General features: G+C 38.1%; 1 protein-coding gene across 3 annotated transcripts; it reads right to left on the reverse strand.

Moving 5' to 3' along the window:
• Positions 1-1,152: 1,152 nt before the first annotated feature.
• Positions 1,153-18,201, reverse strand: uhrf1 (ubiquitin-like with PHD and ring finger domains 1). Of its 3 annotated transcripts, XM_074634622.1 has the most exons (18): positions 18,063-18,201; positions 15,172-15,334; positions 14,526-14,792; positions 13,644-13,795; positions 11,942-12,157; positions 11,292-11,407; positions 10,905-11,091; positions 10,029-10,152; positions 9,163-9,270; positions 8,946-9,050; positions 8,676-8,782; positions 8,405-8,567; positions 8,031-8,168; positions 7,143-7,245; positions 6,828-6,973; positions 5,537-5,635; positions 2,731-2,923; positions 1,880-2,019 (listed from the first exon to the last, which is right to left on the reverse strand). In XM_074634622.1, exons 2-17 carry the CDS (start codon positions 15,322-15,324, stop codon positions 2,777-2,779), a joined length of 2,331 nt encoding a protein of 776 aa, XP_074490723.1. In that variant the 5' UTR covers positions 15,325-15,334; positions 18,063-18,201; the 3' UTR covers positions 1,880-2,019; positions 2,731-2,776. The 3 variants fall into 3 exon arrangements, with proteins under 3 accessions (XP_074490722.1, XP_074490724.1, XP_074490723.1); XM_074634621.1 differs by having other exon boundaries at positions 1,153-2,923; XM_074634623.1 differs by having other exon boundaries at positions 1,153-2,923; positions 15,172-15,329; positions 18,063-18,193.
• Between the last annotated feature and the right edge of the window lie 121 nt (positions 18,202-18,322).

Raw genomic sequence — 18,322 nt, forward strand, 5'->3', positions numbered from 1 at the left:
AATAGAGTATAACACACAAGAGTAAAAGTTATAGTGCAATATATTTGATTTAATAAAAGGCAGCAGCAAACGAGAACGTTTTAAGCTTTGATTTAAAAGAACTAATAGTTGGAGCGGTCCTGCAGGTTTCTGGGAGCTTGTTCTAAATATTTGGTGCATAAAACTGCAGGCTCCACTGACCATGAGATAAATATGACCCTCAGTGCAAGTAAACACATTTTACCAACATTGTTATGATGCTTGTACGAGTTCAAAGGTTTGTCCAAAACCCCTCAAACATCATGCTCTCTACTGCTCCAATTTCCTGATCCAGTTTCTCTGAATCTTCTGTTTGAGTGACTTTCTACGTTTACATTAAGAATCAAGTTTAAAGTCAGTTCTGTACTTAAAATGTATCATTGTAAAACTCTTCGGTCTTTTTTTTATTCTTGTCAGAACTAAAAGCACTATACCAGTTCATTCAAGATCATCATGGCTAAAACCTTCAAGATGTAAGTCAGTTTTCATAAACACATTTATGGAAGCCCATTTCTGCCACCGTGATGAAAAAAAGATCTTGCAAGTCACTAAAATAAGATACTATCTCAAAATAATGAGTTAGTGTCTCAATACTTGACTTAGTATCCAAATATTTTTTATTTACTATCTCAATAGTTTGACTTAGTATCTCAATATCTTTGACTTATCTCAATATTGTGACTTAATATCTCAATATTTTTAATTACTATTTAATTTTTTTTCTTTACCATCTCAATATTTTGACTTAGTATTTCAATATTTTGACTTGATATTTCAATTTTTTCTTTACCATCTCAATAGTTTGACTTGCTTTCTCAATGTTTTATGTAATATCTCAATAGTTTGACTTAGTATCTCAATATTTTGACCTACTGTTTCAATATTCTGACTTACTATCTCATTATTTTTACTTACTATATCAATATTTCAACTTGGAATCTCAAAATTATGAGAAATATTCATCACATTTGCGAAAATGTGCTTGTTATGGTAGGCTTAAGTCAAAATAATGAGATGGTAAGTCAAAAATATTGAGATACTAACTCATAATGACTTACAGGATCTTTTTATTCATCAGTGGCATAAATGGGCTTCCATAATACAGTTTCCCCCCCAAAAAAAATATAATAAGACTTCATTTTCACTTTTTTATTGAATAACACTGAAAATGTATTGACAATTTGTGCACCAAACGTGTGCAAGCAATTCTAAAACTACATATCAAAACTAAAATGGACTAAAAATTATACAATTTCAGAAAATATACATTTCCCAGTCGATGCAAATCTTTGTCTCTCCATCAAAACTCAAAGTGCTGGCATGTGGATGGACATCGTCACACACTGCTGTTGAAATTCAACACCAAATATTGATAAATGACAAAGGCAACGGTAAAAGTAGTCAATAACAAATTCAGATCATTTAGTCAGATAAAACTTCAAATTTCAGGAGCAGTGTGTGGACTTTCATTAACATGTCATCTTGATGCAAGCATTAACTGGTTTTAAATGAGGTCAGGTATTACAAGGGACCACAGGAGACACAAAAATCGGACTGAACAGCTCCCCCAGAGATGGCAGTAATAGATTATAAAAGATGAAAAAGTACACATTTTAATTTTAGCGAAAAATACGAATAAAGTTTCTATACTCAATTAGGTTTGAGTGGCGGGGACAATGTCTAAAAATCTAGAAAAGGGGAGTCCTACATTACACTCTTGGTTAAGCACTTTTGTTTCTTTGGACTTTAAAAGTTAATCTTTTTAAAACAGGGGAAATTCAAATCAATCACCACAGTATACAAAATGAGTTTAGGAATTGATCACATTGAGCTTTCTAGGTTGTATCAAATTCATAGTAACTTTTATACCAAATCTCACAAGCTGAATATACAGGTATAAAATTACTGTATGAAAATATTGAAGGAACCAATACATAAGTTAGAAAATCCAACCATGTTTGACGACATCATTTCCCGACAAGACACTTCCTCTCAAGACTGCTGAAGAGCAGAAAAACAAAAAAAACTTTAACTGGTTCAGTTTGCGCGCTTGTATGTCAGGTATCATCTAAATTTTTAGAGCAGCTTTGTTCACGTGTCATCTTAGTGCAATTTCAATCATCTGATCATGTGGACATTGTTAGTTTGTCTATTGAACCTATGCAAGAGATTAAAAAAGTAAAGTACAGCCAAGTACATGGCTACAGGAGAGGCATAACGGAGGCTTCGAGGTCAGATGTGAATGTAAACCAATTTAAATCTCAGACTACACGATCAGATTTAAAAAATTGCACCAAAATGACAACCAACCACAGCCAAACTAACGGCAGACCAGATTCTATTAATAGCCTTGTACAAAAAGAAATTTCCAAACAAAGTTGAGCAAACGGCCAAACCACTTTGCCTTAACATTCTCTTAAGGAGTGCTAAACATGGAGGGATTTAGTTAAAACATCTTACAATATGGATAACATTAGCATTAGTTAATGGAACAAAATTAAACGCTGGGAGTAAAATCACGGTGTAAGGTATTAACGGAGTAATGGTACGGTTACAAAAGGAATTCTCAATTTATCTTTAACTACACATCATGGCAGATCCAAGGTGAAAAAATTGTGGCATTGAAGTCCACAAAAATTGTAGTTTTATAATCATAAAAAATATATTAAGAGAAACTGATTCTTTATTGCCTCTACTGAAAATTCCCCTTACTGTTTAAATCGCGTTTCCTCGAGGGCTGAGATGGCAGAACCAATGATCATCGCCCATTGCTGTACCCTGGGAAAAACTGATTTAGAATATCTTGCAGGGGTTTGTTGATGGTCATGGCGTAGTTTTTGCCCAGGTCGTGCCTGCAGGCCGGGCAGGTGTACACATCTGCTCTGAAGGACCGCTGAAGGCATTCCTGAGGTAAAAAGAAACAACAGCTTTCACTTTCAGGCACTCTTACCATTTTTTAAGCATTTAAATTTCACAGGTTACTCATGTATTGTTAAATGTCAATTTGTAAGTTTAAGATTCAGTTTGTTGAGACCTTTAATTAGTAGTTTCCTGCATTCCCCATAATGCTATTTGACAGTTTCAGAAACATTAGTCAGAGGTGGGTCTAATGTAGGGATGTGCCGATAGTTCAAAAGATACTACAGCTACCATGACGTTTAACATAACAGTTCTAACACCACCACTACAACATAATAAATTGTTTTTAATTGTGTTTAAAATCGATCTAAAATAAAAAAACATAACTACAGCATTCATCCTTTTTGCAGCAGAAAGCTAACGCCGGGGCCACACAGCGCGCTTCAGGCTCGCCTGACGGCAGCGTCACGTCGTGGCCGCGTCATGCCCACCTAGGGTGTTCACACTAGACGCGAGTTACCAACGTCTCGGGAGCGTCTCGGAGCTACCTGTCAGCTGTGTTTTTGCTGTTGCTGACAGCCCTTTCTTTCTACATAGAGTTTGCCTTTTAATGGCCATTTAACTTCATAATAAATGTGATTTATATTTATTTAAGACAAAAAAGGGTAAGAACTGTGTGGTAATTTGTAAATATTATTAAAAACAAGCAAATAAATTCATACATAAATATTAATATATAGCCCATATAAATCCCTCTTTTCTGTCAGTGAAGAGGGATTTATATATATATAAATCCCTCTTCACTGACAGTGAGGAGGGATTTATATGGGCTATATATATATATATATATATATATAAATCCCTCTTCATTGACAGTGAAGAGGGATTTCTGTGGGCTATATATTAATACAAAAAAATACATTAGTAGTAAGAGAGAGCCTACAGCAATCCCTCTTCACTTTGACTGGCACAGTTTTAAACAACATTTCCAGGGGGTTTCGGGTTCCTGTTCTACAGCATTCCAGGTTGCGGCTTTTATCGAAAAGGACTTAATTTACATCTGGGGCGGGACAGCAATTTACATTATAAATGCTGATGTTCCGACATCTCAGGCAACTTGGAGCTTTTCACCACCTTGTTGCTGAACTGCGCCTTGATGGAGAAAAACACCTGAAGTATTTCAGAATGATAAATATAAGTAAAGTGGTTTTTTTTTATTATTATAAAACAAAGCAAAATAAACAGTTTCGTTATTTGTTAACCTTTAGAAAACGAAAATTATTATTAAATATCTTTAAAAAAAATTAAATAACACCTCTAAAAGAAAGAACAATAAAGTTACGTGGTGTTTGGTGTGTGTGTGTGTGTGAGAGTGAGAGAGTGAGAGAGTGAGAGAGTGAGAGTGAGAGTGAGAGAGAGAGAGAGAGAGAGAGAGAGAGAGAGAGAGAGAGAGCATTGGAAAAATACTGCCAACTATCACCTGATGTTCTTATAACCTATTAACCCAGTCTATTATATGTATAGCATATGTAGGGTTTCTGCTATGACTACTACAGTGTTTACATAATTAAAAGCCTGTACTATATTAACTTGATGGAAACCTGCAAGCAGACAACTGCTTTAGAGTATTTCAGAATAAAAGCATTGTGTTAATGAATGAATGATTCTGTGCACTAAAAACGCTAGAGGACTTTTATTTTGAAATCTAGATAGGAAGTGTAAAATATTGATGGTCAGTGACATATTCTACAGATGTCTAGACATGGAAACTGTAGTAATCTTGCTCATATACTGTCAATAGATCACCTTCACTGTCTGTTGCTGCTGGGAGACGCAGCCGAGAGGTAAGCGGCAAGCGTGAAAAATAGGCGAGCCTTCTATTCTATAAAATAGACGCACGTCTGACGCGCGTCTGACGTGCGTCTCATGCGGGCAGTGTGTCCACTCTAACCTGTTAACATGGACGCCGAAATAAAAAACAACACGCGACGTTGCCGTCACGCGAGCATGAAGCGCGCTGTGTGGCCCGGGCTTAAGGCTTCCGTCTTACGCGTCATCACATTGTACGCTCGTTATGACATCATTCAGTAGCATAACGTAACAAATATAAAAACGCCTTTGCACTCAATCTGCTCATAAAAATGAGCACATCTCAAAAACTACAAAATGTGCACAGTTCAAATAACTTCTGGAGTGTTGAGAGATATTTGGTTCATGTTTCTACATTTTGGATCAATATGTATTGTCTTTATTTAGTAACATTTTATGAATTTGTTTTTTTTCAATTTAGGACACATTTTCAAAACTTGTGTCAATTATTATGGTTTATTGACTTGCATAACCCTTTAGCTTAGGTTGTTCAGATTTTAGGGATATGAAGCATACTCCAAGAAAAAACATCACAATAAGCAAAAAGGCCAACGTAGACCATTTCAATTGCAGAGTTCAAAGGGTTAAAGAGGTATGATCGAGTAACTGCATACAACCAAGTCAAAAAGCAAGACCTTCCCCGCTCCCTGTATTTTAAAGATGTAAATGTGTCTACAAGCTGAAAGCTCACCTATCTAAGTGAATAGTATTGCATCAGTAGTGTATCCATGGAGTCTTTTATCACTTGTTTTGCACCTGCTATTAAAGGACAATGATAGTTTCTTCTTACCCTGCAGACATTGTGTTGGCACTCTGTGGTGAGGGGCTGGTAGACCACTTCTTGGCAGCAGATGCAGAGGAAAACGTCTTCAACTTTGTTCAAGAATTTCTGCGGAAACAAAACATGTGAAACAACTTTACAAACTACTCTACGACTAGCAGGAGAGTTAAAGCAGTTCTTAGCTGTTTTTTTTCTTTTAAATTGATGAACACAGCCTTCTGCCGTTTCATAAGTGTGAGAGATTTACTGAGCACCCTAGTTGTCATTTGCAGAAATGTACATCCTCTGTTGCTTTTAAACAAAACACCCATCTAGAGATAACTAGTTCAGACTGGTTTCAAGTAGCAGCAAAATCCGGCACTAACGAAGCTTCATGCAACAGTCGCACAAACCAAACTTTTTCATACTAGCCATTTTTAGTTCAGCAATGCATCCACTATAAGCACAGATTTGTTGTCGATAGAACTTTGTATGCAAGAGCACTGATGTGATTTCTTGTTTAAGGTCATCGCTAGGACCATGCAATGCTGGCAACATGATATTTCTTCATTTTCAAGGTATAACGTGGGACATTTTCGTTTTTTTTGTTTTTTTTAAATCACACCAATGTGATGTATTAATTGTTTGCTTGTATTAAATATGTTATGCTGGGGCTACTATTCAACTCTACCATTAATTTATTAAAATCATTATTTCTTCATTAAAGTCACAGAACAGGCTCGTTCATGAGCCAAGCCTGCGCATAATCTATCACTGACGATCACCGCACAGTGCATGCCGGTTAGATTTGTGACCAACTTGATCATGAGGTCATGCACATAAAGGTAACGATAACCTCACGCAGTTCATAGAGCCAGGCGCCGCAGCCGCTCTCCACCGACTGCAAGACCCAGGGTATGTTGGGAAACGCCTGATCAAAGAGCGGATAACAACGTTTTGTAAAAATCCCAATTTTCTGTGTACTTATTTAACGCCAGATTGTAGGCTATTAGTCATGTTTTGCAATGAAGGTTTAATCTGTTAACAAATATATCTTGTGTAGTTGATAATGTGGTCTGAGAACTACAGGTAGATGGATCTAACAGGATATCAATATTTTGGTGACTTCCTGTATATTCTTTGAAGACTGGTGGAAAGTTTTTGACTTGACTACATCTTTTTGTCACGGCTTTGATCTCATCCACTTTCCAGGCGAGGCGCAGTTCATCTCGAAACAAATCTCTTGTCTCAACGTCTTCTCAACGACCCACAGATTCCCCCAAACATGGGCTTAAGCGTTTAAAAACACAGCCGTACTCACCGGTCCAAGTGACAGTGACTCCATGGCTTCATCCCACAGCTTCTTGTTTAGCTTGTCATTCTTAATGATGGATTTCTGCTCCTTGGTAAGCTTGTACACTTCTACCTTTGTTTTCTTAGGAGTCTTGCCTGGTGAGGTTGTGGATTCTGATAGAGAGAAACACATTTTAAAATCACTACAGAGTATAAAAGGCAATAATACTTGAGTTTCTACACAGAAAAAAAAAACCAGTAGAAACATCAATTTGCCGCCTGCACCCGGAATTATGATCACTTCAACTGGTAACAAAAACACCCACATACACACAGAACTCACCGCTGCCCTGAGATTTTCTCTTCCTCTTTGACTTGCTGGGTGTCGCCGACTCTTCCTCCACTTCATTTTTGTTCTCTTTCTCTTTCTGATAGCCAGCAGGATACTGGAACAAGATGGAGTCCATTTAATTGAAGTTATGCTAGTGCTAGAAATCAGCTCAAAGCACAGCTGATGTTTGCATCCTGATTGACATGTCTTTTAGCAGGTTAACGTGGATTTTAGACATTCTTATCGAGGTAATTTTATACTTCAAAATGGAGTCCAGGATATGCTTGTAAAACAAGGCTATTGTTTTTCTATTCATTTCACAATTTATTTATGCATTCTACACAAACATCTAAGCAAAATTATGAACAATTACATAGTAAAACTTACGTTTTTTTTGCACATTTCATGCTTAAGTATATAAAAAGGTAAACTTTCTACTCAGTTTATTTTCAGTCAAAATTGTATAAAAGTAATGTGAACCCTGCATTGTGAACTTAATTGAATTGGGAGCTGATCACATTACAACACCATACCTATGTTTACGTCCCAAAACATACTGGTACTTTTAGTATTAGGGCTGCACAATTAATCAATTTTATCGAAAACGCAATACGGCCAACTTTAACTTTAAAATCGCAGGAGGCACAATATTTGTTAAAGATCAAATGTGTGTCAAAATACAATTTTAAATTAAATATTGTCAATGTCCTGGCCTACACATCATATACTTAAGGTTTTTCCAGTAAAAATGAAAAATAAATGTCATTCATTCTAATATCGCAAATCTTATCGCAATATCAGTCAAAATAATAGCAATTCGATATTTTCTCAGAATTGTGCAGCCCTATTTAGGATACAAAAACCCTCTTGGTATAATGTAGTCTGAATGATCATCTCTACCTGCATGGTGAGGCCGAGCTTCTTGACGCGTTCCTTGCCATCTCTGGTCCATGGTGCCGGCTCGTCATCATCACGCTTCAGCAGATACCGCCAGACCAAGAAGCCAGACTTTCCCTTGGCTGGCCAGTACTTCACTACCTGAAAGAAGTCAATGACACAAAGTAAAACTACAAATAGATGCTAAAAGTCACAAGATTATTCAGCAAAAAAATAGTTATTCAAACTACACGAGCAGATCTTTGCAGTTGAATCATTCAATGTATCAATGAAATTAGTTAAATGTCACGTTGATTAATAGTTTGCATAACTGTTGTGCATCAGCTGTTTGACAACTCCAAAGGACATACAGAAATGTGTCCAGTGTTCCCTCATACCTTATATATCCCATCATATCGGTTTCCTTCCTCAGGAGAGTATTTACTATGCTTGCGACCCTTGCAGCTGCGCACAACTCTCACTGGTTTGCCTGCCTTCCAGTTCTTGGCCTCAGCTCCGTTCTTGTCGTTGACAGGGATGTTGCAGTTGAGAGCCACCGCCCTGGTGAGAACCAGAGTAAACAATTTAGATATCCAAAATAAAATGACGCCATCAAATCCTGTTAATTTAAAAGGAAGTTATAATATGTTATGTCCTTTAGCGTCATACCGGTTCATGTGGGTAAGTGTCTGATCACATGATTGCTCAGCGGTCCTCTTGTTTCCAGAAAGATCTCGTCCCCCAGAGCCAGTGTATGTGAACTCATTACCATCATCCTAAAATGTAAGACGCATTACAAATATTAAATACATTAAAACTACAAAGGTTCGGCTGCAGATTTTAGGTTAATAGAAACATGGGTTTCATATCATACCAACTATTCTGATATCACTTAAGCCCGTTTATTTAATAATTGTTTAAGAAAGAAAAAGAGCATACCACGTCATCCTCATATCCTCCTGCCAGGACCAGAGAGTAGGCCCCATCGTTGCTCCTGCCGTGGATCCCAGCTACATGAGGCCTGTGGACGCCAGATTCACTGACCTAGAAAAGCCAAAGAATTTAAACATTATTGATGGTCACTGGAACAAATGACCACAAAACATTGGTATTATTTATGCTCTACATATGGTGCAACACCAGTTGTGTGACCGACCTGCACTCTGAACTTCCACAGGGAGCCAACAGGGACACCGGGGATTGGGCCGTAGTGGTTGGACGGGACGATGGTGCACTGCGTGGTTCGGCCAACACAGGCCATTCCCTGGAGGGGGAGAAGAAATTGTATTTGAAAACGTTGGTGTTTAACACCAAGAATAGTATCGTAGCTAGTTGTCTACAAGGACACAGAGCATGTAATCCGTAATTTTATTTCTTTCAACATAAAGCATGTACTATAACCAGAGCCAATATAAAATTCTTTGACATAATCACCTTGGTTGGCATTATAAAAATATTCATTGTTCGTAATTTCAACAATGATAAACTATAGTTTTATTCTTTTAAATGGTGATCTAGTTATATGGGGTTCACTGGTGATCCATGCCCAGAAGTAACCTATCCAAATCATAATTTCAAATATAAAAAAAAACAAAAAAACACACAATCTAAATATTTTTTGCAAATCTGAATAGAGCTCCAACGATTAATCGATTAGTTGTCAACTATTAAATTAATCACCAACCATTTTGATAGTTGATTAAATCGGTTTGAGTAATTTTAAGAAAGAAATTCTCTGATTCCAGCTTCTTAAATGTGAATATTTTCTGGTTTCTTTACTCCTCTTTGACAGTAAAATTAATATCTTTGAGTTGTGGACAAAACAAGACATTTGAAGACGTCATCTTCGGCTTTGGGAAACACTGATCAACCTTTTTTTGCCATTTTCTGACATATTATAGACCAAACAACTAATCGATTAATTGAGAAAATAATCAACAAATCGACAATGAAAATAATCCTTAGTTGCAGCCCTACATCTGAATAAGATTTGCTGTCTGGCAGCACTGTGTCATCCCTCACCTTGCCCCAGTCCCTCTGGCTGGTGGAGCTGGCAGAAGCCATCTTAGATTTCTTCTTGCTCTCCTTCAGCTTCTCTCCGGCCAACACAACCTCATTGGAGTCATTACGGCAACCTGGGCAATACCTGCGATAGTAGGACATTCAGAGTAAAGGTCAATTCAAGCACAGCCTATCAGTAACACAAGTGATGACCAAAAGGACGACTTCATGTCATTAAGAGTGTGAATCTGGTTGGTTGGCTGTTTGATTTCCGAGGAACAAAACACACTCATGTTCAGTGTTTTGATTCAGCAAAACAGCTCTGACACTTGATGCCATACTAATCCAAAGCTGCACAAAACAGCTTTGAAGTACTTGAAGATGTTAAATCGCAGTATTTGCAATGAATACTGGGTTTGTTATGAGTTCTTGACTTGAAGGAACAACATCATTTAGGCCAATATTGAGTGCATTTGAAAAAATACCTTCACAAATACAGGTGACAATTGCCTCAAGATCGCTCTTTAATCATCTACATATGAATTTTTTGTGTACCGTCTTCTTTCAGACTAGTGGAGAGAAAACATCCAAAATACACATTTAGGTGTTTATTTTACTACACTTTGTCTATTTGTATCTGTAGATTTCTCCTAAATTTACCAAAAGTTAGCATTAGAGAATGCCTCATTAGCATATCTAAACATAACATTACAGAAAACTTGTCTTACAAAAAAATAATTGTCTTAATTTTAAGTAATCAAATGGGGAAGTTTCATGCCGATATCCATTAGTTCACTTTTTTTTTTACCCTATTCACCTGGGGGGTCTCCCCTTAAATGTCAGGATATCTGAATGTATGAATGTGAATAGTGGGGTGCTGTATATGATCCCACTGACCAGTCCTCGTCTTCAGGGATGGAGGTGAGCGGAGGGTTCAGGCAGTAGATGTGATAGGCCATGTCACATTCATCACACAGCAGCTGTTTGTCAGGATCCTGCTTGATGCCGCAGATATGGCAGTTACACCACTGACACTTTTTGTTGGGATCATCCTTACAGTGTTTGCACTCAGGTCCATTTGATCCTGGAGAATACAGACATTTCATTATATTGTATGTCATTATACAGCATTTTCTATAAGGTGGGGCAGGTTTCATATGTACCAATTAACATCAACTGTTCACACAGACTATTCAAAATCCTGATGATTTACAAGTCAGTCTTTACAATGTCGATAGCTACTAACACATCTTTACAATTTACATTTTTCATCCTTAAACCTACTTTTCAGTGGACTCTCAGATCCAGCTGGGGTGTCACCCACAGAACCAGGCCCCTCGATTTTGTAGATTTCAGTCAGGAACATGATCCGGCAATCATTAAGGGAGTCGCCAGCATCACTGCAAACAAAGAAACTAACTGTCAAAGTGCCCTGCATGGTAACAATAAAGTGTATAATATAGTGCATTCTCCTGCTTACTCTATCTATCTATATATGTATGTATACAAGTTCAGAACAGCAAAAACATGAAACTCAGCAGGGATAATAGGGAACTATAAAGACAGAAACGCAGCAGTATGTAATACATACATAAAAACTAAGGCTACTTTTTATACCATCATCAAAAGAGCCAAATGTACCTCTTTTCCTCTGAGCGTAAATGAGATCCAAATCCACATACAGTGGTTTACACCCCAACTTCTTAAAATGTTACTAGAGCAGAGTACTATAATATGCAATCTACTTTGAAACCACGACAGGAAATTCACCTGTTCCCACCTGCTACTGTGGCATCCGAAAACCTAACAAATGTTGATAAAAATAAAAATAAGACCACAGGATGATCACCTGCCACTGCAGCAGGTGTTCCCCCTACTTTGTGTACTACTACAAAATGCAGTAATTGAACCTTTACATGCAACAAAGCCCTTACCCAAGGATAATTTTGGCGTGGACCTCTCGCACGGTGCGCGTCTCCCTCTTCCTCTGGATCTCAGCGTCGTACCAGTAGCCGCGCTCCTTGGGGTCGTCTGGGTTGAAGTTGACCATAACGACCATTTCCGGCTCCAGCTGGTGCCACTGGTATACCGTACGGGCCCGCGGGCGAACATCCTTAGCCAGCAACTCAATCACCCCGTTCTCTGGGTAGCTGTGGTAGTAAATGTGATACCAGATCAGTTTGCAGTTTGGAGGCTAGCCACACACCACCACAGGTGCTTCCTACACAGTGCAGCATGGGAGCCGAATGCATCAAAATATGTTTGAATGGTGAGGATCGACTGCTGGTGCAGCCGGTTTGAACAATTACAACACTGGAACAGTTCCTCAAACACTAACTAACGCACTTGCAAGCTCACAAACACACAAGCACCTTTCAGGGAGGGCAAAGGCCAGAGATGCCACAAAAATAACAAAAAAACAATGCTACGCAGTCATTAAATATCAATTTTAGTCTCACAAATAAGATTTCAAAGGCAATGCCACTGCCTTGTCTAGTAAGTATTCAAGTCTCTGAAATTGTGTCTTTACAGTAGTAGTAGATTAAGAGCATCTTACATCAATTCAGCACAAGTTATGTTGCCTAACTGGCGATAGGGTTTGGTTTAAATTAGTGCTGTGCCTTCTAATCTACTATGCTTCTATCCAGCAATATCTTTCGTCATATATTTACACAGCATGTGACAAGAGATGTGTCCCGTCTCCCTGAACAAGATTAGTATCATAGCAAGCAAACTAACTTTGGGCTCGACCCCAGCTTATCGTTCAACATGGTAACCCGAATAACCTCCAGAGCAGGTTAGTCTGGCTTTCTATCTCAATGTCAAAATGTCTCTTCTGTATAGACTGCTTCAGGAACCTAAAACCAACAAATGAGTTAGCATCTTAGCACTTCCGGTTTCCTCATCTGGAAGTCAATGTTTGTTTCTTTTATGGGTTTTTAGTTAGACGCTTGAAATAAGGTCTGTGTACGTCTCTATTGGACTATTTCCATCAAACAATCTATTATTACTTTTAACAAATGTCAGGAAACTAACATTTTTATTTTACCACCGTAAAACTGCATATTAGATACATTGACATTCCATCACTGCAGCTCTGATGGACTATGAAGCTCACTTGAAAAATATACTCACTGTGCCAAAAAGACAAAGAAGTTCTAAACCATTTTACGGAAACATGCTTAGACAAACTTTAGTCCTCTTCAGCTTTGGGAGCATCAACAATAATAGTCTTCGGTTCACTAGTTGTGTTTTAGTTTTAGTTAGTAGTTTTATCTTGAGAAAAGAATGGACGTTAGCTAGTCAACACAATCCCGCAACAATTTATAATCAATTCTATTGCTTGTATCAATTCTGATGTTCAGTTGTGTGCTTTTAATCTAATATTTTCTCTCCTGAAACCAATTATTTTCTCCTTTTCATTTTCTCCCATCAACCAAATCAAAGCTCTACATTGCAGGTGGTTGACTATTTGTTTAAAAAGTGCCGTTTTATGTTAATACTACAGATAGATGGCAGATCTTGGGTTGACAGGGTGATGTTAGCTGGGATTAACATAGATTGATTTTCACAAAAATGCATGGTCATAAGATTTGGAAAAGAATTGGTCAGGATTAATGGAAAAGGGATTCTTACTCTTCGTATTTAACATGGTACAGTATCTCCTCTGCTGGCTGTGCCTCAGCAGCCTCCTCTGCTGGCATCTTTGCTGTCTTAGTAACATTAACAATCTGGGCCTCAAACCACGCGCCCATGTTCAAGTCCCTTGCATCCACCAGCTCATTGATCTTAAACACACAGAAAAGAGCAAGTTAGCAAGACTTTCAGAGATATTTCAAAAGAAGCAGTAATTGTTTTCAGCACATTTAGTAACAACCCAAAAGATCTCAAGAAGCGTTCTGTGAATGTTCAAAAGAAATTAGATTTTTGTGAATGTTCATTGCAAAATGGCCTCTCTTGTACTTCTCATGTCTCATCAGGCCATCATCCTTACATACACAGAATTTCAAACCATGACGTAAAATTACACATTTTCACAATGTCTATAAGAATTTGGTTGAACAAATGGAGACAGGTTCAAACACATTCCAGCAACTACATCCCCCACTTTGCTCATATTGCGAACACTGCATGAATATACAAGTATAGGCAATTTGGATAGCCATCTCAGTTCCCTTAGTGTGGAGTTGAAATGGACAATAAATCCGTCCAACAGCGACTTTACAGAGGTGCCAAACTACTGGATTTGGATACTTCGTCATGCACGCAAAGCCTTGATGCAAACTCTGATGTGATTCCACCAGACACGCTGTAGCACGTATCAGAAGCAGCTGTTCCGTAGGGCCCCCGGCGATTGAGTTGAGTTTTTCAAGGAACGATTTAAGTGCAACCGTTTGAATTTGGCCAATAGCGGGAGCTAATTTCCAACCCTGTTGTAGCGAGCGTCACAGAGCAAAGCAAAAGTAAACTGTAAACACACCACCCAATTTGAGCCCAACTACCAGTTTTAAAACTCACCTTGTAACATCCGAACCCTGGATCGACGAGCTCTGCAGTGGTTGTCTGGGCAGAGGTGCCGGCGGTCTGACCCTCAACCTCACCGTGAGTTGAGCTCTTGTCAGACTCACTCTGGGTTGAGCCACAACCAGAATCAGAGTCTGAGAGCTCGGCTTCTTTGTCCTTGCTTTTGACGAGATCAACAGCAGACATCTTCTGCCTAACAAGCAGCTGTACTATGTCGTTTAGACCCACGTTGTAGTCGAATATGGTATGGCCGTCCTCCATCTGATTTTAAAACAAAAATATATATGACGTGGTTAAAAAGGAGAAAAGCAGCACTTCCTATTTTTTGTTTGTTTCAGTGGTCCCTCATTTTTCCTGCTGGTGTCTGCACACTCATGAGAAACATTTTTTCATAACAGGAATTTAAAATTTGTAGTCATCACATGTTTTTAATTTAATGCGTGTTTTGTATTTTATGCATTCTGTTTCATTCATGAGGAAATGTTAAAGCAGAAATTATGATTGAGCTAACACCCATCACCCATATCCCTCCCATACAGTTATGTTTTTAAATGCTAATATTTTTGAGAACCAGGACACAAATACCATAAACAGCATCAAACACACATCTCTGAATAAAATTGCAACCATGGCACCTCACCTGCTTGCCGCGGTAGAACAGTCTCTGTCTCTCCGGCTCAATCTTGAAGAGCTCCAAGATTTTGAGACGCAGCTCATCCACTTTTGTGAGTTTGGACAGGGAATCCACCCGGTGGGTTTCCTTCCCATCCATCGTGCGCACCTGAATCCACATTGCAGCTGCCCTGTGTCAACAGCCAAAACATGACCCATCATTAAGTAACCAGTCCTGTTTAATGGATCATTGGATCGACTCAAAAAAGCCCTTTTTGGGCCCAATGTCTTCACATGACGGACACGAAAGTTGTAGTACCACTGTTTGGCCACTATGAAAATTGGCAACAATGACCAACGCTCTTCCTGGGGGCTCGTGCCAACTATGTCAAAGACACATTTCCTTGTACTGGACAATAAAGACTCACTGATTGTGAACCTGCCAACCGCCAAACCCATGATCACACTGAGCTGGCAAATTTTTAATGAATCTTTTCTTCCTCTTTTTAGCCTCCAATCCACACAAAGTCAGCATTTTAACACCCTGCTTTTTGAAAGCACTGTGTGGACTATTGTCAAAGCATGAAGTTCCTGCTAATTCCAAGGAGAGGAAAACATGCACATTTTCAAAATTGTTTGTGGTGCTGGGAGCAGATCTCCTCCAATATGTACTTTTTCAAAAAAATTACTTGCTCCGGCACACACTTTTCTCTGCTTTATTAGTCAACGTTTCGGTGAACAAGGACCTTCAGCAGGACATTAAGAAGATAAAATGGTGGCATGTGTTCTTTTAAACACCACCGAATCAATGTGATTGGATGATTGGAAGTGTCTGCAGTCCCTATTGGTTGAGGAAGTGACATCATCACATATCCATTGCACCCTGAAAAAAAACAGGAAGAGAAGCGAAGAAAAATACCTGTCAAACAAAGAACATCAAACATACATCACTACTGAAGGAAAACACTAATAATCTTACTATAAATTATCAGGGCACATGATCAGAAGTATATAAAGTTACACATTAAAAACACTGCTTGCCAATTCCACCATTAAAAATGGCAAATAGCATTTGTTCTTAATATGCCTGTACATGTACATTCATACTTCCTGATATGTATATATTCTTAATATGCCTTGTACAAAGTATTTCCTTTTATAATTGTAATATTACTTATTTTAAATGGAGCTTCCCAGCAAAAAAGCATTCCACACGATTGTACCCGTATAACCGGCGTGACAATAAACATCTTGAATCTTTTAACACCCTGCTTTTTGAAAGCATTTTGTGGACTTTTGTCAAAAGCATGAAGTTCCTGCTAAATCCACCATTAAAAATGGCAGGCTGTTTTTCCTTTTTTGGTCTAAAATCAAATCAATTTTAAGTCAATGAATGGATTAAAATGTTTCTAAGAAGCTGAAATATGATTACACTGAGCTGGCAAAACATTTAATGAATCTTTTCTTCCTCTTTTTTAGCCTCCAATCCACCCAAAGCCAGCATTTTGAAAGCACAATGTGGACTATTGTCAAAAGCATGAAGTTCCTGCTAATTCCATCATTAAAAAAAAATGGCATTTTCCTTTTTTGGTCTAAAGCAAATCAATTTTAAGTCAATGAATGGATTCAAATGTTTCTAAAAAAGCTGAAATATGATGATGGCAGTGCTTGATGGCGTTGTATTGTACTGTGCTGTCACTTCAACAACAGAGTATCAGAAAGGAAAAAAACAGGAAGAGAAGAAAAATACATGTCAAACAAAGAACATTAAACATGCATCACTATTGAAGGAAAACACTAATAATCTTACCATAAATTATCAGGGCACATGATCAGAAGTATATAAAGTTACACATTAAAAAACACTGCTTGCTAATTCCACCATTAAAAATTGGCAGCTCATTTTTCCTTTTTGGTCTAAATCAAATAAATTTTAAGTCAATGAATGGATTCAAATGTTTCTGAAAAAGATGAATTATGGCAGTGCTTGATGTCAGTGTATTGTGGTGTGTATTGTACAGTGCTGCTGTCACTTCAACAACAAGAGAGTATCAGAAAGGGAGGGAACAAGCTGATTTAAATACAGTGCGGGAAACTGAGCTGCAGGCCACTCCCCAGTTCTTTTAAAAGCAAGCACACATCCGGACGGGAGGGAGCAGAGCTAGCAAACAATGTGCCCTCCTCTCTCTCTGACAATAAAACACACCGAAATACCACCTCACATTGTAGTTTGGGGTCGATTATTGCCATAGTAACACACTCTTTTGCCCACATAGACCATGCTTTGTTCCTTTATATATATATATGCGACCTCAATGCTTGGCTTTTTTACTCTCAGCTGAAGGTGTTGTTCACTCTGCTGGCTCGAAAATAAACCAATGAACACGAGTGATAATAACATCGAAAACAAAACTACTTCCTACACATTATGTGGCTTTACAGATAAAACAACATAAATATAAGAAGCTCCAAGTTCATCAACTTATTGCTGAAGGTGTTGTTCAAATAAAACCAATGAACACGAGTGATAATAACATCGAAAACAAAACTACTTCCTCCTACCTAAGATGCATTATTTACATATTATGTGGCTGTACAGATAAACAACATAAAGATAGCAGCTCAAGTTCATCAGAGAGCTTTTAACTGGTCATGTTATGTTAGCAATAACACATAAAGAGTACATTTAACAGCGTGAAAACTGCTTTACTGACTTAATATGTTTGATTCATTTTTAATTTAACATTGTGTGTGTGTAGGAGCTTTCAGTGTAGTAACATCAAGCCTAAACAGAAACGAGGTAGGACTTTGTGAAGGAAGCTAATGGTAACCATGGTGAGCTAGCTACTGAATGGAGATATATATCAATGAGTACAATGTTAAAAAAGTTATTAGAAGATGAGAAAAACTATGCTTTACCTTGTTTGTTCGTCCGAGTGAAAACAAGAAATTACGGAGCACGTTTTCCGTAAGTAACTTCTGTGTGTAAAGAGGTGTTTGCACGACCAACTCTGTGAGCCTTGTTGGAGAGATTGATCAATGAGTTATTCTTCAAGACTTTCACATCCCGCCCTGCTCTTACAAAACGCAGCCTCCCCATTGGTTGATTCTCTCTGAGCAAAGCGAGCTGATTGGCTGACAGAGTTGTCAATCTGGAATGTGACTGGAGCTTAGCCTCA

Source organism: Sebastes fasciatus, chromosome 5 (assembly GCF_043250625.1).
Source record: "Sebastes fasciatus isolate fSebFas1 chromosome 5, fSebFas1.pri, whole genome shotgun sequence".
Classification (NCBI taxonomy): domain Eukaryota; kingdom Metazoa; phylum Chordata; class Actinopteri; order Perciformes; family Sebastidae; genus Sebastes; species Sebastes fasciatus.

Excerpts from the sequence above, each read along its gene's own strand:
- uhrf1 (XM_074634621.1), bottom strand. The coding sequence starts at position 15,324 with ATGTGGATTCAGGTGCGCACGATGGATGGGAAGGAAACCCACCGGGTG. Across the intron at positions 13,796-14,525 it reads CAGGGTTCGGATGTTACAAG|ATCAATGAGCTGGTGGATGC; the intron begins GTGAGTTTTAAA and ends TGTGTGTTTAAG. Across the intron at positions 8,169-8,404 it reads GATATGATGGGATATATAAG|GTAGTGAAGTACTGGCCAGC; the intron begins GTATGAGGGAAC and ends GACTTCTTTCAG.